General features: G+C 43.2%; 1 protein-coding gene across 5 annotated transcripts in view; it reads right to left on the reverse strand.

Annotated features, from left to right (window-relative positions):
• Positions 1 to 22,992, reverse strand: part of FTO (FTO alpha-ketoglutarate dependent dioxygenase) — a 256,447-nt gene that overhangs the window by 190,212 nt on the left and 43,243 nt on the right. For 4 of the 5 annotated variants that reach the window (XM_083165321.1, XM_083165323.1, XM_083165325.1 and 1 more), the window contains exons 2-7: positions 16,629 to 16,706; positions 13,932 to 14,526; positions 10,549 to 10,680; positions 4,032 to 4,111; positions 2,871 to 3,014; positions 1,798 to 1,917 (exon numbers count right to left, since the gene is read on the reverse strand). In XM_083165321.1, the coding sequence (XP_083021447.1) occupies positions 1,798 to 1,917; positions 2,871 to 3,014; positions 4,032 to 4,111; positions 10,549 to 10,680; positions 13,932 to 14,526; positions 16,629 to 16,706 (1,149 nt within the window). The remainder of the gene's footprint in view (positions 1 to 1,797; positions 1,918 to 2,870; positions 3,015 to 4,031; positions 4,112 to 10,548; positions 10,681 to 13,931; positions 14,527 to 16,628; positions 16,707 to 22,992) is intronic. The other variant, XM_083165322.1, reaches the window with a different exon arrangement.

Consider the following 22,992-nt stretch of genomic DNA (forward strand, 5'->3'; position numbering starts at 1 on the left):
GAACTGGCTTACAGTGGCATGCAATTCCAAATATTGGTTGCTTCTCATTTACAGCTTTATGGGTGTTACTGGCTAAAAATTTAGTAGAAGCATCCCACGTCCAATTTCAGTCACCTGCACCAAGGATGGGACTGTTGCAAATATCAATAGACTTAATTCTAACTAATCTCACGAGTGACCAAGATGTTTAGGCGCAGAGAAAGAATACATTGTAATCCCTAGGCCAGTGGCCAATTTGTACTCAATAAATAAATTAAGTAAACCGCATTAACCCTTTGAGTGCCAACATCAATTACATTGGCTTTACGTCATCTGACCACAAATCCAGGGCACCACTGCAATTCCCGCTAGCCACCCCCGAGTGCAGCGGGACACAGTTTGGAAACCATTGCCTTAGGCAATCTAGATAGTACATTAAATAAAGCAGTTCTTCAACCTTAAATATCAGGGCTGTAGCTAATACATAGCAGTTATGGATATACTGTAAAATTGTTCAGTTAATTCCTTTAGATTCTTCTTACCACTATCAGGAGGTAAAACAGATGAATCTCTAGTGACTAAAGGCCCCCATACACTAGCCGATTTTGGTCAGATTTCATCCAGATCAGTCGGATCTGGCCGAAATCGGACCAAAATCGGCTAGTTTTGATGTCCCCTCAGATCTGATGCGCAGTCCCGTGCGCATCGGATCTGCGTCGGGTGGTCGGACCTGCTGCACGTCCGACCACCCGACTTGGGACCTAGTGGGGCGGCGCGGCGGTAGAGGGAGCAGGGGGGGCTGGGGACGCTGCGGGGGACACAGGCGGCATAGAGCCGGCGGGAGCTGTCAGTACGGAAGGGGAAAAAAAAAGCCCATACAATGAATGGGCAGCCTGTGATTGGCTGAGCGCTCTCTCAGCCAGTCAGCAATTGGCTGCCCATTCATTGTATGGGCTTTTTTTTTTTTCTTCGGTACAGACAGCTCCCGGCTCCCCCTTCCCGGCTCAGCTGTAAGTAATTGCCGCAGCTGTGTCCCCCGCAGCGTCCGTCCCCCCAGCCGCCTCAATGTCCCCCTGCCCCCTGCTCCCTTCACATTGCAGCTCCCCTGGAGTTGCAAATGATACATCGCATGCGATGTATCATTTGCAAAACTTGGCACATCAAGTGCCAAATCGTGTGTCCCCCTCCCGGGGAGCTGCAGGGGGGAATCAGGTCCGACTTGTCCTTAGGACAAGTCGGACTAATGTATGGGGGCCTTAAGGGGTAGTGATAAAGTTACTGGTCTTTATCACCGGCCAATAAGCTCCTACCTGTCATTTTTCAAACCAAGCCTGTATAACTTCAGTTAGGAGCTGATTGGCCGGTGATAAAGTACCAGCCACATTACCACTGCTTCATACATCTACCCCCTTGAGACCTAAACATGTACGTTACAAATACAGCACCAGCTGAGAAGATGTTTATAGCGTTGGTTGTAGTTTATACACATTTTCTGTTACGGTAATCTGTAATGTTGACACCATTTATGTATCTATAGTTAATTGCACTAATAAGGTCCACATTCAGAGAATCTATTCACATCAGTGTAGGCACCATAACCACTTAGCGTCAATACCCACATGCCCATTAGTTGACTTACCAGTAGTACCCATAGGATCCCAAACCGCTCAGACAAATAAGGCTCTGGTCAGAAACTTAACATTACATCAATGCTGTCACTGTGCCAGAGTCGCCAGCAAATCCACTGTACATTTAAATACATTAATGCAACTTATTGATTTCCACACAAAATATTTAAAACTCATTTCTATAACTCACCATGGTTTCCAATTGTTTCCACTGTTCCTCCAACTCAGCCATTGCCAACACCCAAAAGTCACTGCATTTAGTGTAGCGCTTTCCTTGAAACCAGTACTGCCGGAGCCAATCAAACTCAACCTGTAGAGATATAAACACTGCTTGCAGAGTCAACAACGACAGCTATATTCTGCGGCAGATTCTTATATTCTAGACAAATGGTCATATAGAGGTATGGATCAGAAGGCCAGCAGAGTCTAAGCCAACAGTCGATAGGACAACACCAAAAGGTCAAAATGCACAAGATCGACATTGGAAAAAGGACGGCAAACGGTCAACATGGAAAAGGTCTAAATGTGAAAAGGGTAACATAAGGTTTGCCACTTTTCCTTGTAGTCTAGGAGAATCTCCTATACACTCTCAAGCTTTTAGCTAGAAGTTCATTTTGATTTGGTATCCGGTCAGTAGGCCGAGAGCATCCATCGGGATGTCAACAAAGTTCAAACTGCCAAAAGTCACCAGATCGACAGCCTCAAACCTTTGAAAGGTTCACAATGTCAGCAACTGAAGTATCGTCATATGAAATGGTGACAATCTGAGGATGCGGGCGTTAGGGTTAGGATGTGGGTGGGCTGCACCATCAGAAGGATTAAGGTTATGGATTAGGGCTATGGGGAGAAATGTTTATCAAAACCCTTCCATCTCATATGTCTGCCCAGAAATGCCCGTCACAGCACTGGAAGAAGATGCTGCAGCTGCTGCCACCGAGAGGGTAAGAGACCACCAGGAACGGTTTATTGACAGTTCATCATGTCGAGATGGTCACTGACGGTGCCCCGATATGGTGTATTTCAACAGTTTGACTATGTCAACACTCTTATATCCTCATCTGTTGTATGTTGACATGAAAACAGTCAACAAGTCATACCACACCCGGTACTTGTGTAGTTTCACGGCGCCAGTATGAGTCTGAGTCCCCTTGCTTCGCTCACCCATGCTGGCGCCGTGAAACTACACAAGTACCCCACACCCTTCTGCATACTAAAACCGATGCCACAAAAGTTACCAAGATTATAAACTATTTTTTGTCCTACCTCATTGTGAATCTCTTCTGCTTGATGTAAAACTGCAGCTTCTAGAGATTTCAGTTTGGTCTCTCCTGTACTAGGAACCATGTAAAGGTTTTCCAGAGCAGTCTTACACCTTGACTGTATATACCCCAAAGTACCAGTGCAGCTCTGTAAAACAAGAATCAATAGAACATATGAAATTTCAGTCTGTGGAGCAGCATATATTGCCTCAGATGGATCTACAATGGAATAAGTTCAAGCACATGTACCTTGCGCTTAGTGACATGTTCTATTTTAACACTGTGATGGCTACACAACGGGATGCATTCAGCAATCTTGCATTCAAGATGCCGGAAGTTGGAATACCGAAGCTAGACTACCAAAACTAATGAGTAGACCGGCGCGGAATTCCGACAGCGCTCACAAAACCATCTCCAGAACCTCAACTGTTGATATTTCGAATGTAAGTATGCTGGGGCTTGTTAGGGTTAAGCCATGGGGGTGGGGGGAGCTAGGTTTAGGCAGTATAGGGGAGTTTAGGGTTAGGCTGGCAGTTGTTTAGGGATAGGCAATAAGAAGTGATGGTTAGGAACTAAGGGGGTAAGGTTAAGGTTAGACACAGAGGAAGGGACGTTAGACTGCGGGGTAGGAAGGGTTAAGGTTAGCGGTGTAGGGTTAGAATGTCTAAATTCTGTGCATCAGGATACTGCTGTCAGTCTTCTGCTGGTTGTGTCCCAAGCGCTGGTATGCTGATACCATACCCACAAAATATGGGAGCGTATAATTTTCCTGATATTATTTCCTACTTTAATGTCATTTCATATTACTACCGCTATACAGTATATGTAAGCCAGTTGAGTCACTAGGGGTCCTCTCCCTGTGTAGAAGCAAGCATGGCACCCCCCCTACCCATGAGGCCACCTACTGCAGATTTGTGCACCGGGTGTCATTTGAGGTAGGGATGCCACTGTATGTCACAACATAACCTACAGAGCTTTGTCCTGCAACTCTCAACACGCTTCGGCTAATTGGGTTAACAATATCTCTGCTTGCGATAAAGGCATCATGTACTGTAATAGTTATATTTCTACATACAAGGAGACCATGTCATTTGATAGAACACATTATTTTGTTTGAATGACATAGGACATATAATGGTGTACCTGTACTATGGACTGGCCATACCTGTGCTACTCTGTGCGTTGAGCTGAACCGAGACTGGGATCCTGCAAGCACACAGTGTTGATGAGTTTTGTTGAGGTCGTCTGTTGGAACCAGAATATTACAGTTACATACTCTCATGTATACTCATAACATTATCCAACATCCAGCTGGGCACATATGGCACCTATAAATTGGAATCACAGCCACTGCATTGACTCTCTTCCTTTCCAATAAATAAATAATACAAAAATTAAGTACATATAAAACAAGGGCTTGCCTATGCCAGTGACTGGGGATTACATCATCTCCAAGTGCTGCTGAGCCGGCTCTCTATGGCTTGTAACAGAACCTGGTACAGATGACCTGGTTTACCTGTTCACATTGCCCCGTTGCCTGGGTCCAACTCTGCTCGCTACCTGGGTTGAATTGCCAGGTCAGTTGACCTGGATGTACTGTCATGGTCCCTTTTATACTGAGGCCTGATGCCGGTTGGCAAGAACCCAGGTTAATTGGGCAGTGTAAAAGGGGTACGCAGATGTAGCCATGTTCACCTGTCGTTCGTATGACATGTAGTGGGAAAACCTAGTTACATTACGTTTGCCTGAGCCTGGTCGCAGGGTGCCATTTTTGGTCCTAGATGGCGAATGCATAGAAAGAAAGTTCTAATGTGAATAACCATCTCGTTACACCAATGTTTAATATTAATAATACCCCTTCTGACATAAGCCAAAACCCAGGGTTCTGCAGTACACGGCCCAGGTTCGCAGTACTGTGTTCGAGCACTTTCAGTCAACCAGGGTTCTTCCCGAGACTTGATAACCAGGGTCATACCTAAAAGAAATTAATTGGCTAGGGACAGTAGCACCTGGAGAAACCAATCTCCAAGCACCCACTGTAAGCCAAAAGATCTGGGTCACTTGTAAATAAGGACGACATGGATGGATTTTTTTAGATCCACAAACAATGGGCGGTATTCAATGCCGCCGGCGAGGGGGTGTCTGTAGAGAGGGTTGCTTGTTTTCAGCCATCCTTGACTTTTAACCCTTGCACCAGCCGCTCGCCCTATTCAATATTCCAGGGGAATTCCCCCAAATGGTCTGGTTTGCATCTAATGCAGGTAGCCCGCTGCATTTATCCGTGAGCCTCGCCGTTTCGGCGGCTGCACACGCCGCTTCCACCTCGCTGTAAAAACCCAACGAGGTGGAAACGGCGGGTGCGCGCGGGGGGGGGTGTCAGTTGAATACGGACCTGCAAGCTGTGACCGTGCAATCAGCACTGCTCTCCTTTACAGCTGGCCAGGTGGCATTGAATATACTCCATTGAGTAGAAGGCTCATTTTCTGGGAAACAAATACTGCTAATAGCCAAGCTCATGGCTGCATATGTTAACTTGTCAGACTTCAGTGTGTAAGCGTTTATCTATCTAGAGTATATTTTCTTTTAATAAAATTAGTCTGCCCTCTACACCCTTCTTCTTCAGCACTGAGCTGCAAAATGGGATTACAGAGCAAGAGCACTGCCGCTGAAATGATGTCATGCACAGAACAGAGTTTAATCAGTCGATGGCTATTTAACTCACGTGCTGCAAACAATGCGCAGTGATCTCACCACTGCAGGTTTGCCAGCTGACATATAGCTGTTTATAGTGACTGTAATAGTCATACAGCAATATAGCGTCATGCAGTTCCGGTAATGAAAGGGTTTTAGGCTGTCCGGGCATATTATTTTATTATTAGCATTAGCTTCTGTTGGAATTATTCACAGACAAATGATCTCCCAGAAGAAAATGATTGCCTTGGAAATGTTGTATACAAGTTCCCTTCAGCCGTCTCTTTAGTGACTGAAATCAGTCCAAGGGCCAAGTGAGGGCAAAGGGGTGAAATTGTGCGCTAATTTATATTTACTTTATTTGCTGGCGAGAACCAATCTATCTCCCTGCATACACAAGGCTGTCTGAGAATGGCTGCGGGCTGTTATTTATTCCTGCAAAGTGACTTTTGACACAGGGACAAAATAGGCGAAGCCGTCTTAAAATGAGTGGCCGTAGGCCAAATGTTTTTGAGTTCGTTTAAGCGCTGAGTGCCAGATGAAACGTGTTGCCCTGGCAACCCGCCTGTCAGTCACACGGCAAAACAGATCAAAACCTGATCAGGAGATTTTCCATGGGCACTATATAAATCAAAGAGTTAATGCTGCACATTAATTCGGGAAATTCTCTCATTATTTTAAAATCGACACCACTAAAATTTCATAGTTCCCCTCCCTTTAAATTTAATATCATATTAATAGAAGAGGGATTCCTGTGAAATGCTATAAAAGGAAAGCACATGAGATTAATAAGGACATACTAAAAAAAAAGTCTGTGGCTCTTGTTAAAGGATTTTGCCATATGTTAAAGAATTAACGCAATTCATCATTTTTCATTTCTTCAATAGAAAAACTTGTGAAACAAAACATATTCTGTGCTTTCTTGTGTACTGCCAATATACTCACAAGTATTTAACATTTTCAATGCTGCATATTGAAACAACACTTTCATTTTGAGGGAATTAGGCAAAACTCGGTACATTTTAAAGTATTGAACAAGTTATATGTTCTGATGATAATCATGAGACATCTAGAACTACTGTGCATTGCCTCCAGATGATCAGATTGGCGTGGGTCATTTGGGTGAACCCAATTCAGGTCAACATGCATTGTGTCGACTACTGAAGGTCGATAAGCCTAAGGTTGACACCTAAAATAGGTGGACATGGTTACAGTCAACAGGGTTGGAAGGTCGACAAAAGCAGTAGGTTAACAATGGCAAGGTCGACAGTCAACATGTTTTTTTCACATTTTTAGTCCCGAATCTCGCTATAGTCAGGTACGATGCCTCGCTGCATTTGGCAAACTGTTCTATTCTCCCTCCACGCATTAGTGGGTGGTAGGGCATGAAATACCGCCTGACGGCACAGGATGGCTAAGAAAAACCCGGGACAAACTCATGTTGACCGTTTGACTGAAGACCTTGCCATTGCAAACATAATGCTTGTGTTGACATTAGCCTGGGCCGGCTCTACCATTAGGCAGCTTTAGGCATCTGCCTAGGGCTGTCTATGAGGAATGTGCAACTTCTAAGACCTCACCACCATACTTTTCCTTGAGGCATACTTCCCTACTTTACTCCCCCCTCCTCCTTGTACTCTGTTGTGGGTGTCAAAGGGAGGCCTCCAGGGAAAGCATGGGACTTGTCCATCTTCTCGGGAAGGGCTGGGAGGACCAAACGATTATTGGGAGCCTCCTTGGGGATGGGGGGGGGGGGGGGGGGAGAAGCAGTAGGTTAAAGTTTTGCCTAGGTGCTGAGAAGCCGTCCACCAGCCCTGACATTAGCCATGTCAACCTATTTCAGGTGTTGACCTTAATAGGGTCGACCCAATGACCATATCCCATCAGAACACATAACTTGCAATAAGAAAAGGCATATAGGAGGGTTAAGAAGTGAAGATAAAATGAATTTGCCTAAAGAGCAGTGTTGCATAATGTTCCATCTTTCTAATGCCATCTACTACCAGATATACACTATGCACAAGTCTATCACATACACAGTCAGGTCCATATATATTGGGACATCGACACAATTCCCATATTTCGGGCTCTATACACCATCACCACGGATTTGATGTGCTTTAACTGCAGACTTTCAGCTTTAATTTGAGGGTATTTACATCCAAATAAGGTGAACGGTGTAGGAATTACAATGGTTTATATAGATGCCTCACACTTTTTAAGCGACCAAAAGTAATGGGACAAACTAAACAATCCTAAATCAAACAAACTTTTTAATACTTTGTTGCAAATCCTTTGCGCTCAATTACAGCCTAAAGTCTGGAACACATAGACATCACCAGATGCTGGGTGTCATCCATGCTCTGCCAGGCCTCTACTCAGAGGCGTACCTAGATATTCATAGGCCCCATAGCAAAAGTTTGTAAGGGCCCCCTATTAAGCAACTGATGGTGATAAATGTATGTAAAACATATTACTTAGACAGCAAAGATGGGCCCCCTTCACCTCTGGGACCCATAGCAACGGCACCCCTTGCACCTATGGTAGTTACTCCCTTGTCTCTACTGCAAATGTCTTGAGTTCCTGCTTGTTCTTAGGTGGGGCATATTCCCTTCATTTTTTTCTTTATCAAGTGAAATGCATGCTCAATCAGATTAAGGTCAGGTGATTGACTTGACCATTGCAAAACATTCTACTTATTTGCGTAAAAAAACTCTTTGGTTGCTGTTGCAGGTCATTGTCCATCTGCACTGTCAAGCGACACCCAACGAGTTCTGAAGCATTTGACTGAATTTGAGCAGATAATATTGCCCGAAACACTTCAGAATTCATCCTACTGCTTTTGTTAGCAGTCACATTATCAATAAATACAAGGGAACCAGTTCCATTGGCAGCCATACATGCCCACGCCATGACACTACCACCACCATCCTTCACTGATGAGGTGGTATGTTTTGGATCCTGAGCAGTTCTTTCCTTCTCTATACTCTTCTCTTCCCACCACTCTGGTACAAGTTGATCTTTGTCTCATCTGTCCATAGGAAGTTGTTCCAGAACTGTAACGGGTTTTTTAGATGTCGTTTGGCAAACTCTAATCTGGTCTTCCTGTTTTTGACGCTCCCCAATGGTTTACATCTTGTGGTGAATCCTCTATATTCAATCTTGTGAAGTCTTCTCTTGATTATTGACTTTGACACATATACAGCTACTGTACCTCCTGGGAGAGTGTTCTTGATCTGGCCAACTGTTGTGAAGGGGTTTTTCTTCACCAGGGATGTAATAATTCTGTCATCCACCACAGTTGTTTTCCGTGGTCTTCTGGGTCTTTTGGTGTTGCTGAGCTCTCCGATGTGTTCTTTCTTTTTAAGAATGTTCCAAACAGTTGATTTGGCACACCTAACGTTTTTGCCCTCTATGATTTTTCAGCCTAATGATGGCTGGCTTCACTGATAGTGACAGCTCTTTGGATCTCATATTGAGAGTCGACAGCAACAGATGCAAATGTCACACCTGGAATCAACTCTATATCTTTTACCTGCTTAATTGGTGATGTAATAATGGTGGAATAGCCCTCACCTGTCCATGAAATAGCTTTTGAATCAACTGTCCCATTACTTTTATTCCCTAAAAAATGGGAGGCACATAAAGAACCCGTTGTAATTCCTACACCGTTCACCTGATTTGGATATAAATACCCTCAAATTAAAGCTGAAAGTCTGCGGTTAAAGAGCATCTTATTTGTTTCATTTCAAATCCATTGTGATGGTGTATAGAGCCCAAAATCTGAGTGTAGATTTCCCAATATTTATGGACCTGACTGTCACTTTCAAAACTTTTTATAATGGTATAAATTGATTTAATAAGTAGCCATGATTGCAATATGCAGAGGTGAGGTACAAGAGCCATATATAGAAATGCTTCCATTTTTAACAGCTTAGTTTGCAAATAACATTTTCTTAAATCCTATTATCCATACAGCATGGAGAGACTGCGAAACCTACTTGATTTCTACCAGAGGGTTAGGTGCCTACTTTAACGTTTAATTTTTCTACGGGAGAAACCATAGAACGTTGGGCTGAACCAGGTGATCTATTTAAGTGAATTATAATACCATGAATTCTATGAGAAGACGTTCCCATTCATGGCTAAAGAACCGCGAACGCAGCGTGACATTCTCATGTAGAAAGAGTTAATACGGTATCAGAGAGGTGAAGGTGAACACATTGCTCAGTGCGCACATTATGAGGGCTGTGCTACATGAGCAGGCTAATACAGGAGGGCCACTATTGAATATCAATGCAAGGAAGCAATTTATAACTTTTGGTTGGGTTTACGGGCGCGCTGCTATTACTCCGAATAGATTCGAAAGTTATTAGGGCGTTTTATAAATCAAAATAAGCATTCATAAAAGAAAACTAAGGGAACAGGCTGCACTGGTGCCTATAAAAGGTTCATACCTATCTGGGGATACTCTGTGTCCTGAAATTCATAGTAAACAGAGAGCGATCAATACAGTATTTATTTCAGGATCACTCAAATCCTACAAACACTGTGAACTGTAAAAAAAGTTATTTGCTACGAGATACAACGCAGCTTTGTAGAGCATCTGCCACGTAATCTATATACGGCGTCTTGCCTTAAGATTTGCTGATATAAATAAAACACGATACGAACAGCACATTTACAACAGCATAAAATGGGAAGGCAAAGTTGTTTTAATGAGGAAAACCTACAGGAATCATTTAACTATGCCCGAAATTTATATCTCCCAACTCTCTCACCATTGTCCTTTCTGTGGGGCTTGTTACTTGTTATTCCAATCATTTATATGACATGTGTCATCATCTAAGTTCCCAGGGATACTCTTGCGCGCACATAAGGACAGGTAGACAGAATAGGGAATTTAAAAGGTGAAGCGCAGCTAAGGAACACACTAAAAAAAGAAAAAAAAGTGTCACTTATACGGAAATGAACTATGTGTTTAAAATTACCCAGCATGAAATAAGAATCGCCTGGGCTTAAAGGTAAAGCAAGACCAGGAGTCTCTATGTCCCAAGCTATCTTTAGACCCACATGCCACTCGGACACATCCTCAAATTCTTTGCATGTTTCTGTAGCGGTGTCTGAAAAAAAAAAGAAAGGTTATCATATGAAATGCGGCTTATTCCCCTGCTTTACAGAGATCATCATTACTAACTTGCAAACGGAAATAAATGAATGCACTAGAATGCACATGAGGACTTGTTGTGAAATGTGAATAGAGAGCGTCTGGCCATGCAGGCCTATTAGAACAAGCGGTAGGATATCAGTCACATGATCTATCACAGAGGGGGCACAACACGGAAAAATAGAAGTAATTATTTATAGAGTGGGAAAAAGGGTCTAAAACAAGCACAAAAAAAAATCCAATACACAATGCAAAAGAAAAAAAACGGAAATCCTCTGATACAATAAAATCCAAAGAACAAACACTATGTACTGTAACAAGAAAATATATTGATGAGTAACCGATGCTGAATGAGAAGTGGTAGTTGTGTAAGGTGAAGTGGTTCCCGGCCTGGTTTTAATGCCTTGCATATCGCATTCACATCTATTTCAGTTCTAACGTAAAGCGGTTTTCAACTGTAGAATATTAAACAAATTGGTAACCTCCCTTCCCAATAGTAATAGTTTGGTAATAAATCTCTGGTTTTTATTTGATAACCATTGGCGCTAGTTGGCTGTCTCTGTAACAGAAATACGTCCAGCGACAGATGGGTATGGGTCAACAGATCGACCAGTATCGGTAGACCGGCCATAGGTCCGTGCACGAACAAAGCGTGACATGATTTTTGTCACCTTGTTTTGTGCCAATGTCGACATAGATATTATAAGTGTATTGCATTCACTCAACATGTCAATCTAACTCTATGTTCACTTGGATGGTAAAGGATGAAAAAACACCTTTTTATAAGAAATAAAAAAGTGAAAAATTCATGTTGACCTATTTCATGTCAACCTACAGATAGAGCAGCTCCCTTCGGAGCGGCTCCTGGTCATAGAATCGCCATCCGCCAGAAGGGGGCGCGCGTGCACGAGAAGTTTGAACGCCCCTTTCCGAAGGAGCCCTCAACCGCCCACTGAAGTGGAGTCGGGCAGACAAAGCTCTCCCCGCCGCTGTGGTGACATGGTGCGCCTCTCTGCTAGTGATTCCCAGCGCTGGCTGAGAGGCGCTCCATCTGTATTGCTTGTGTCAACCTTTTGAACATGTTGATCCTTTTCATGTGTTGACCAATGGCTTGTCCACCACATCCCTACAGATATCAAATAATGAGGTTCTTCAGCAAATTACTACTATTATTGGTAAGGGATTATAAAATTCTCATTTACTTTTGCTGCCGAGTGTCTTCAATATCAATTCAATGGCTCTGCCAGTTTGGAATAAGTATTTTGTTTCTACAAGTAGGAATATCAAATGTGGAGGGATGGTCACTGGCCCTTATTCAAATCTGATCGCAGTACAAATTTGTTCTCAAAATGGGCAAAACCATGTGCACTGCAGGTGGGGAAGATGTAACCTGTGCAGAGAGAGTTAGATTTGTGTGAGTTATTTTGTTTCTGTGCAGGGTAAATACTGGCTGCATTAGTTTTACACTGCAATATAGATTTCAGTTTCAACACACCCCATCCAAATGTAACTCTCTCTGCACATGTTACATCTGCCCCACCTGCAGTGCACATGGTTTTGCCCATTTTGAGAACAAATTTGTACTGCGGTCAGATCTGAATAAGGGCCCATGTTTTAGACAATAATCAAACATATATAATATATCCATATATCACATACATGATATGTGTCAGCATTTAATTTGTACTTCCTATTTGGCATAACATACAGATGTGTTCTCATACATCTTTCCTGCAGTTGGCCAATCAGCTCCTCTTAGGAAGCCAGGTCCCGTGAGACTCTTCTGGTATTGAACACCCCCACCCACCCCCAAAAAAATGAATCTGCAATGCGAGGCTGCACCAGAATACTGTGCTGATTCATTTGATATATCACATGTATATCCCTGTGTGACTGATACACCTTTCACATTGCACAAAATTACTGGGTTCCTGCCGGTTTGACCCTGTAATTGGCGCGATGTGAAAGGGGTTACCAGTTACAGCTAACCGGTAGCAATACGAAGGTTCATTGCCATGTTGCTTTGCGGTGTGAACGGGTTAAACGAGTTGAGCGACCCGTTGCCCGTTCACACTATTGAGGAGGCAGCGCCAGCGCTAAGCGCTGCCTCCTCCCCTGCCCCCGATGACGCTTTGCCACGCCCCCACATGACGCCAGAAAACCGGCAATATTGCCGTTTCGCTGATGTGATCTTAACAGGGGTCGCCCCAGAACTGAACTGTTTTAAAGTCCCGGTGCGACCCTGCATTTGCAGTCTGAATGCGGTATGAGTCTGTATCTTTATACAGAGTGCTACGATGCAGTGCCATTTTTCCATCCCAAGTTCCGACGCACTGCATATGTTCCCGCTAGGCTGTTTTAAAGGGCAAAATGCGCCCTGCCCCTCTAGCAGCGCCCCGCTAAAACAGCCTGGTGTCTGCCCCAACACACCACACGGGGAAGCCCAGCGCCGCCGCAGACGGCGATGCCTGGTGCTTCCCCGGCAGCACATCGACTTTGGAGGGGCCGGGCCTGCCCCCTTTGGTGACGGCGGTGGCAGGGCCCCCCCCCCTTTGGGGACGGCAGTGGCTGGGCCCGCCCCCTTTAATGACGACGATGCCCGTGCCTGCCTTCTTTGATGACGTTGCGGCCCGGGCACGCCCCTTTTGTGACGTCGGCGGCCCGGGACCGCCCACAGCTGGGATGTCGGCGGGCCAGGTCTGCCCCCGGCGCCCTGCCCGCACAAAATGCTAGAGTGAACACTAGCATATACAGGCTCAGCTGTATACATATATACACAAACAACATATATCAGCTTCAGGTTTCTGGAGAAGCTGAGCGCGGCATACCTATAACTGAGTACTATGATATCTGTACAGGTTTGGTCAGCCACAGTTGCAGCAGCTATACAGTTATACATGCATATGACGGTGCGCAGACACAATATCTGTTTACAAGTATGGTATATCACATTAATCAGCCCTGCCGAATAAGACCCAACAAAGGCGCCAGACTACTGTATCTGTCCGCTCACTCACGCCAGGCATCTCATGCTGCATCATGGCCTATTGCGGCTAGACTTATGAGGACACATCGGTATGCCAACATGCAATTTGACATGCTGGCAATATATTTAATGGCACAAAATGTGTATGTCCATGGGGTGGGATGAATGTGTTACGTCCAGAAGACACATCGGCACGACGGCAATCTGAACACACTCCAGACCTTGGTAACTGTAGTTGTAGACGGCAACAGTTGATTTCTCCACAAGATTCTCATCATGGTGCCAGCTCACTGCCATTTTCCCCATGCCAAAATACGGCTCCTCCTTCAGGTATGGCATGTTCTGTGGGTTCATGTAATTTATCAAAGTCACGTTAAAGCATTGTGCATCCTGACTGTCGGATTGTTCTTCATCCTGAAAGGAGATCTGCTGAGGTGGAACATTAGAGATCTCTGTCCTCTGCTCGTCGGTTGTACATTTCTGTAATTCACATTTCGTCTGGGCAAACAGAAACTCATTTAATTCATAAAAAGCTTTGCAGGCATCGGAAAGGTCTTCTGTGCTGTACTTGTGTTTATCATCATGCCAAGGCACAGCAAATAACCTTGTGTTTAAGTATTTGTAGGTGCAGCCTGGTTGGCCAATCAGAATCCGGGACACGGGAGTGAGAAAATCTTTGCCTTTCAGCTGAACAAGGTCTTGGAACAGACAACCGTGTTGAAGTAATGTTAGAAAGGCATTCTGGACAACCTGATGCACCTTAACTGGAGTTTGTTCAGCTTTATGAATCACCATTTTGGCATATTTCGTCTTCCACTGAAGGGGGGAAAAAAAATGTTACAAATTAATATTTTGGCGCACACGTAATTATCAGCTTTTCTACATAAGTTGTACAAAATGACCTGTCTGTTTTATAACTGAAAGATTTTGCACAGATGAACTCGCCATTACCAGGTTGGGGTGCAGTGGCCTGTGGCCGCATTGCTTAAACAGATCAACTCTCATGGCTCACGGAACATAGCTATCTCTCTCTGGGGGTTATTCTAGTTCACTCTTTCTGACAAAATCCTTCTTAGATGTACAAAACCATGTGCACTGCAGGGGGGCAGATGTAAAATGTGCAGAGAGAATTAGATTTGGGTGAGTGATTTAGTTTCTGTGCAGGGTAAATACTGACTGCTTTATTTTTACACTGCAATATACAGCAGATCTCACTTTGAAGTAAAACCCCACCCAAATCTAATTCTCTCTGCACAAGTTACATCTGCCCCACCTGCAGTGCACATGGTTTTGTCCATCTAAGAAGGATTTTGTCAGAAACAGTGAAACCCCCTCTATCCTGACGACGGGGTCACCGAACCCCAAAACGTTGATTTGGACTTCTTTGGATTAAAGAGTCCTCACTTTCACCAGCATACCTGCCTCTGAAAGCCACTTAATTTGTGTTATATTTGGGAGGACTGCAATCCTCCCAAATATAACACACACATATAGATATCCTGATGGATGACAGACAATGGGGGTACTCAATGTGTGCCGATAAATCCGACAGTTGGAAATATCGGCACACATCTACTCCATGTGGCTGTTTCCATCCGCATTGAAGCCAGTCTTTCTAAAAAGTTGATTCTGCATGCCCGAAAACAGTCACTGGATTGTCGAATCCGCGTCCGCTTTTGGCAGTCAGAGCATTGAATACCGCCAGCCTAATTGACGATGGATTGTCTGTGATTCACCTTGTCTGGAACATTCCAACAGTCGGAATCAAACATTGAATACCCTCATTGCCTAAGTCGACATTCAATAAGTTGACACCATATGGTCAACATGGTCAATGGTTGGACAAAATCAGTTGACATGGCAATGGTTGACACAAGTCTATAACAATTGTTAAAATTTTTTGGACATTACCATCCACGAGGACCCTGATTGGGAACGGTAAAATGTGTCTAGTGCCGCAGTAGCGCATGAGGCACCTGACCTGAGGCATGGCGAGCACAGGGTGCTATGTGAGGGGAAACGATGTACTAATTTGGGGTCCACATGCTCCAGTGTTGATGATACCACAGAAACATGAAAAACGAATTTTGTCCCTTTGCCTGTTTTGACCTTTTTTCAGTGTTGACCTTTTGGGGTCAACATATTGACTTTAGACCTAGAGCGGTCTTTGAGCAAAACCACACTTGAGGCTTACGGCCCACTGATGATTCATGGCCCAGGACTCCCAGGTAAGCGCAGTCACACACCTCACAGCATGTAAAGAGAGCCCCTGTATTGGCAATGATGCATGAAAATGCCTCCTCACCCACCACACACAATTGGCCATGCCCCTTCACCGCCCCATTACTGGACCCTACACTTTTCGTACAACAATGCATTAACATATTACAAAACTTAATCTGGGCATACTGTACACAATACACTTGTTGGCAGATCATCTGCCACATCTGGCTGGTTGGAACATGATGTCCAGCTTAACAGATGGCTTTATGCCGCATATTTGAATTGGAAACTACATTACTTATGCAGAACGTAAACTATGCTATAAATACATTTGGACGACTTGTGCTGTTTAGCCAGACGTGCCCATGTAATCTGTCACTGCGATCTCCACCATTATCTGCTCTTGGCTCACACTCCACCTACTGTAGCCCATTGTGATATCTAATAGGACTGGTGGTATGTCTGGCGTTGTATAAGTAGATATTTAGCCAAATAATGGCAAGTGTGAATGTTCTCTGTAGCTACCCGATCTCCAAGCCCCAATTGCTTTGAAGATATTTGTAAGTTTGCTTCACTGAACTTCTAAGCAAAGAGAAGTTCCCGCAACATTTCCAAGATCCTCTCTTTAAGATATTTCTGCACATTTTAAACAATTATACATTTGCAACTTTATTACAAATTAAACGCATACATACCAACTGATGGCAGCCATGATGATTTGGAGTGACAAACTGAAGGGGTGCATCACCAAGTTGCTCGAGGAGCTTCTGCTTCTAAAAAAAAAACAATATTAAAGCATGTTCTTCTGTAATTCCAAGTAAACAATGCAAGCGGTCTATCTACATGGTAGATCAAATAGATGTAAATTCTGGCTTACAACTTACTGAGGGGAAAAGAGATTTACAATGTATAGAAAAACAGTAGCTCCAGTAAGTGGGACCCTGTATTACTCCTTTATCTACATTTCAGCATCAGAAACAACAAGTTGTGTATTAAGATTTATGCAGCGCCAGTGTAAGACTCCTCGGCAAAACTTCAACATACCCCACCACCCGCAACCCCACACTGCTACCAATACCTACTTTCCATCAAGTGAAAGTATGGACATAGCATCTTAGAAGTTCCACAGTCATCACCTGCATTAAGTGCAAGGATGTCTTCCTCTTAATTACATTTTGCAACTCAGTGGTGTATACAATACATGTAACATCTAGAATAATTGTGCAAAGTTGCATTATTCTATCCATGTAACATGTTATTCAATTGTTTTGCTGATGGTCGTGAGTGCTGCAGAAAACCATTATTTCTACTCACAACATCCTGAAGTGTGGAGCAGAAAGTTGTCCAAAGTCGGCTTTATTGACGCCCAAACTGCCGTTTTGGCAGCAGTAGAAAGAAAGAAGTAATAATGCCACTGTATATATCATTGGTACGACCTCATCTAGAGTATTGTGTTCAGTTCTGGAGGCCATGGGTAACATTCTATGGGATGCGGTAAAATCTGCATGTTTTTTATCGCACCTAATCGCACTTTTGAAAATCGCAAGATTGGGCCGTTTTTCGCATATTTAATGAGATGCGAAAAATGGCCCAAATAGTGCGAATAGGTGCGATTTGATGCTATTTCTTTAGTCCTGACATCGGGCTGATTAAAAGTGTAAAAAAAGAATAAAAACTATTGTCTTATACTGTAGAACTAGGAGTCCCAGCAAGCCTACCCCGCATGCTGGGACTTGGAGAACCACAAGTCCCAGCATGCGGGGCATTAAAGGGCCCGCTGGCACTTGTAGCTCCACAGTAAAAGAAATAGTTAAATAAAACACACACTGACACCCAGAAAAAATAAACGTTTAATACATCCACAGCCCACACATACTGATACTTACCTACCTTGAGCCCGTGGGTCGGTCCCTGGATCTGGGGTCCGGGGCTCCAGGGCTGAAGAGTCCGGTTCCAGGGCCTTGGTCCTGGTTTCGGGGCTGGTCCGGGGTCCGGTTCTCCTGGGCTGAAGATTCCGGGGTCCTGGATCCGTAGTAATCCTAAGGGGTACCTGAGGAAAGAAATCCTACTCACCTGGTCCCCGGCGACGTCCCCGGCATCTTCAGCTCCAGACGCGCTGCTCCCGGCTGGTACCCGCTCACGGACTGGAGAGACGCAGAGATGTTCATCTTCCGCGCCTCTCCTCAGACTGATTCTATTGGCCGCCTAGCGGCCAATCAGGAGCCGACTTTCTCGGCTCTGAGAAGGTGAGTAGAATTTCGTTCCTCAGGTACCCCTAATACTGTAGTTTGGGATATTTATAACTTTCTCTATATGATGGCCTGTCCCTTCACATACTAGCGGTTTAAATAAACTTCCCACTTATTGGTAATAATGGATTTATAACCCCCCAGAATGCATGCATTACTCGGCAACACAGGTTTCAAAAAGTTAAAAAGAAATTGCTACGATTACAAACTACATGTTTTAAAGGAAAACCTATATTCCAACATCGAAAACTAATGAAATCGGTCAACAGCCTCTATACTAATGTATTCGTCTGAGGAAGATATTTAACCAGCGTGTCAGGATAAACTTTGGTCATCCATTACCAAGCTCATCCAAATAACTGTTCACACCAGGCTGACTCCCTGTAATAAACAACCCTACAACCTGTTCCCACAGCATCATACATATGCACAGCGTACTTAGCAGATATCATTGAGGCCACTCAAGCGCAAGAGCATTTAACCTCTTGGGCTCGAAGGAGAAGTAATGTGTTTGGAAGTGCGGTGACCCGGTGTGGTTCTGGAAGTGTTAAATCACACTTTTTTAAAATAATACTAAAACACACACACGGAAACTGAGCACGTCACCTGAAGTACACTATCCATCTTCAATGAAGTCTAGAAGCGATCTTTACTTTGAGAAATTATTTCTTCCACTTTATAATCCATAACATTTATCACTGATGCTTTCAATGCTTGCTGTTACTGATATTTAAATACTGTAATCTCCTTAGGGCCGTCACAGCTTATTTAAAATATCACATTTTTTTGGAATGATTTCCCAAGTGCATTATGAATTCCCGCAATGGCTTTGTGTATTTCTAATTCTTCGGTGCTTCGTAAAAGACAAGTGCTTGCAAAGACCGTATAAGTAATAGACTGAACTATGCGTTTTTAATTAAGAAAAGTGCAATATATTACTAGGTCATTCTTAGTTTTCTCAGTGGCAAAAATATGTCAGTATCTTAAAGGTTGGAAACAAATAAAATGATGCGGAACAGGGACACGAAGCGTAAAGTGAAGGCCTGCCGTCCAGGTGAGGGTATGTTTCAGCAGTAGGTAGGTGACCAAGCACATCACTAGAGTCCACCTTTCGCCCTGCTTTATGTATCACAGAATGTGAAGTTAGTCACGAACCTCTCCACCTTTGGTGTTTGTAAGCACTGTAGTTAGTGGCAGTTTCCTGCTAATTATTACAAATATCTGCTTCATTAACAGGCCTGTGGCTGTGAGGAGGGCATGTCGCTGAAGCCTTAAATGCCTTTCAGAATGGAAATGAATACATTAGCTTGTGCCCTTTGCCCAATAAAACAAACTTCCTGATGTGAAAGAAAAACCCAGAAAAGGACAAAGAGGTAAATACAGCGCTCCTGTAATTCTCGGCTGTACTGCAGGTTTGTAAGGACACCTAGAGGTCTGCTTAGGATTACATACGCTTCAGATATAAAACACACGGATAGGTTAATTAGATTCTGTCAGTATGAACACGTGTGTGTGTGTGTGTGTGTGTGTGCGCGCCTGTATGGTAGGGAATACTGATTGCAAACTCCAATAGGGCAGAGATTAATATGAATAATTTATATTTTCTACACACCGCTTCATAACTTGGGTGGGTGCACGATATAAATAAACAATAACATTTCTCACATATTAGACAGACACAGGTTTAAGGATTGCAAGATAACAACAGCGAAGGACCATAAGTGGTCTTGTAGGATTAATTTACATTTTATATATACATATATTAAATACATGCACACTACAGACTCGAATAGCTGCACATTTCACTTATGTAACACATCTCACATTCTTTAATGAGATTACCATTATGATGCACATCAGAGAGAAGAGTTGAAATAAAATGAAATCCTGGCAATTAACAGTTTATATTAAATATAACGCTGATTGGTATTTAGAGATATGTCCACATTCGGAAGACATTAATTCTGCCAATACGGACATAAAGGTGACATTTTCAGAATGTTGACTAATATCACAAGGTTGATACTGCTAGTTTGGGCCAATCTAACCCTAATTACAAATGTAACCATAACCCATACTGAAAGGATTTATACACCATTTTGTATGCTGTTCTCCATCTTGTCTCAAATGCCTTATAGTGAGTGGAAAATTACAAGTTTCTATTCTGCTTTGTGACAGTCTGCTGCTGCTCAAGGCTGCTTTGCTCAAGGTTATTTCCTTTAAGATGTATTTCACATGTTTTCTACAAAAACTGTCTGTTCTCCCATGTCCTTGTATAATAATAACATATATCCCCTAGACAGTAACTGGAACTCCTCCCTGCTACACCCCTGTATCATCCAATCATCTCTTGTCGAGCCCATGCATGCTATACTGTATAAATATGCTGTATGTGTAAACAATAAACCAGTGTTGAACCTTGCATACATGATGGTCTTCTTTTCTGATCAGCATATACAGGGTTAACACTCACGGAGCTCTAAGAGGGGCCACCAAATTGAGGAAGAAGGGATAAAGGAAGATTGGTTAAAGTCCAACTCCCTATCCAGAGGTAGGTTAGAGTCCACCTCAGGAGGTAGGTTAAAGACTACTCCTAACAGCTGGGGGCCCGGCCCGGGATTTCGATCTTCGTTCCCGTTGAACTGTTGACACCCATACGTGGTCTGTTGCCTGTTCTCGGATCACGGACATATCGAATCCTGAATCCGTATAGACCTTTACTTCAAAAGTAGTAAAGTTTCAGCTGGTTGTTTTATAGTGTGCACACGCAGATCAGTGATCTGGTAATATATAAAGAGTGACCTAAGGGGTCCGCTCATTAGTCACCTCAATTTGATCGCCCTTTTTTCTATATGGCCATTTCTTACTATCCTTTTTTTACAGTATAAGTTGTATTACGTGTAATATCCTTGTGTGGTTGGTAAGTGAACACACATGCGATATATGTATTTAACTTGTACATCTTGTGCGGTTGGTAAGTTGACGCACACTAACTCTTTCTCTCTCTTGTCTCATTGATTACTGTATGCCAATAGACTTGCGGACTATATGCTCCCCTCTCTTTGGGGTAACGCAACGTGAGGCTTCATATGCAGTTTTCAGGATAAAACCACTTGACTCTATCCACTGTCACGTAGACAGTCTGTGGTTATAACTAACCAATCATAAACATTAATTTTTATGAGATGTATAAAGTGAATACATAATTCACACAGTATTCAGATAAAGACCAACCCTTTCAGTCTGCTGCTGTAGGTACACTCCTGCCTTACTGAAACGGCGCCCCTGGTCTGGATACTAAGAATTTTCACGCTCTCATATTTCATCCATTCTCATACTTCATCTACGTCTATGTCACACCCCAGACATCCATACATAGGTACTTGTTTAAATTGTAAATGTAGTATCGTCCTCTGGTACCATAACCCCGACAGAGACGATTATTGGCCCAAATTGACATCTGTCATTAGAGAACCCACAAGATTTAAACTCACAACAAAGACATCATCTAATGGCACCGTTTTAGAATCCGTTATTATATTGGGTTGTCATTTGGATACAGGACTTATTGAAAAATACATTGATCAGACATACCCATTTTTCTTAACAGATATACCAATTAACCTTTTCACATATCCTATTATCTGTCCTAAAACTTTAGACCAGATCCACAAGTTACCTGAAGGTAGTCAACTACTCTATTTCCTTGACTTTAGTCAAGACCCTGAACATCAGGAACAAATTAAAAGGTGGAGAAAGTTCTCACACAAACATAAAAGGACATAAACTAAACATGGGTTCAAAAATTAGTAAAAATAAAATAATTTCCTATCCACCACCCTTACCCAATGAAACTTGTAAGGAATATGTAGCCCGTAATTCTTCTACAGACTATTTCCTAATTGACCCCTGGGTAGATAACCTGGCAGGTTGGTCGGAAAAATGTAGTCCCAACCCCTTCCCTAGAGACGGCTCTAATTATCCTTTCTTTATGCAAATGATAAAAGGTCTTTGTCTTGGGGACAAAGAAGCCTTCCCCTGGTATACAGGAGATCCCACCTGGGATATGAAATACATGCGTGCAGGAGGTGAACAATGGCTTATTATTGCACCTTTCTGGCATGACACCAATTTGACAAAGAAACAAAAGAAAATTAGAGACGTCACTGCAAAACTCCATAAAATAGAGGAGACTCGTATCAATAAGGAAATTAAAGTCCTTTCACCTCCACCTTACAGTCCAGTATACCCTTCCCTCACGGATACAGAACTGATGGCCGTGGGTCACCATGTTCTACATCCTACCGCACCTCCACCCAAACCAGATCTTAAATTAGATGATAAAAAGGAAACTAATACCGAGGATATGCCTTTGTTAGAGGGAGAAGAGAAAGGACCTTTAGCAAAAAGCACCAGAGTATCAGCAGACAAATCATTAGTTACTACAGAACTTGGCCCGAAGACAACAAAATCTGGTGCCACCTATGATGGCACAACAACTGAATACTGTCCCTTCATGACAATTGGTGACCAATTACTTGTTAAACCAATTGACATAGAAGACCTAAATAGGATCATTAAACACTGCCCAAAACCCTCTGTAACAGCGGCAGGAACCATTGCCTATCTGAAGAAAGCATGTGTAGGCAGAAATTACACCCATGATGACATAAAACTGATTGTCGATAATGTAATCGACCATCACCATGCGTGGGATTGGGATAAGATCAAAAGTTTCAAAAACATTACAACCACGGTAGGAACAGCATACTACCCCTTAAATAATTCAAAGGCAATAGCCACAATGTGG

The sequence above is a fragment of the Crinia signifera genome, chromosome 11, assembly GCF_055691185.1.
Source record: "Crinia signifera chromosome 11, ASM5569118v1, whole genome shotgun sequence".
Classification (NCBI taxonomy): Eukaryota; Metazoa; Chordata; class Amphibia; order Anura; family Myobatrachidae; genus Crinia; species Crinia signifera.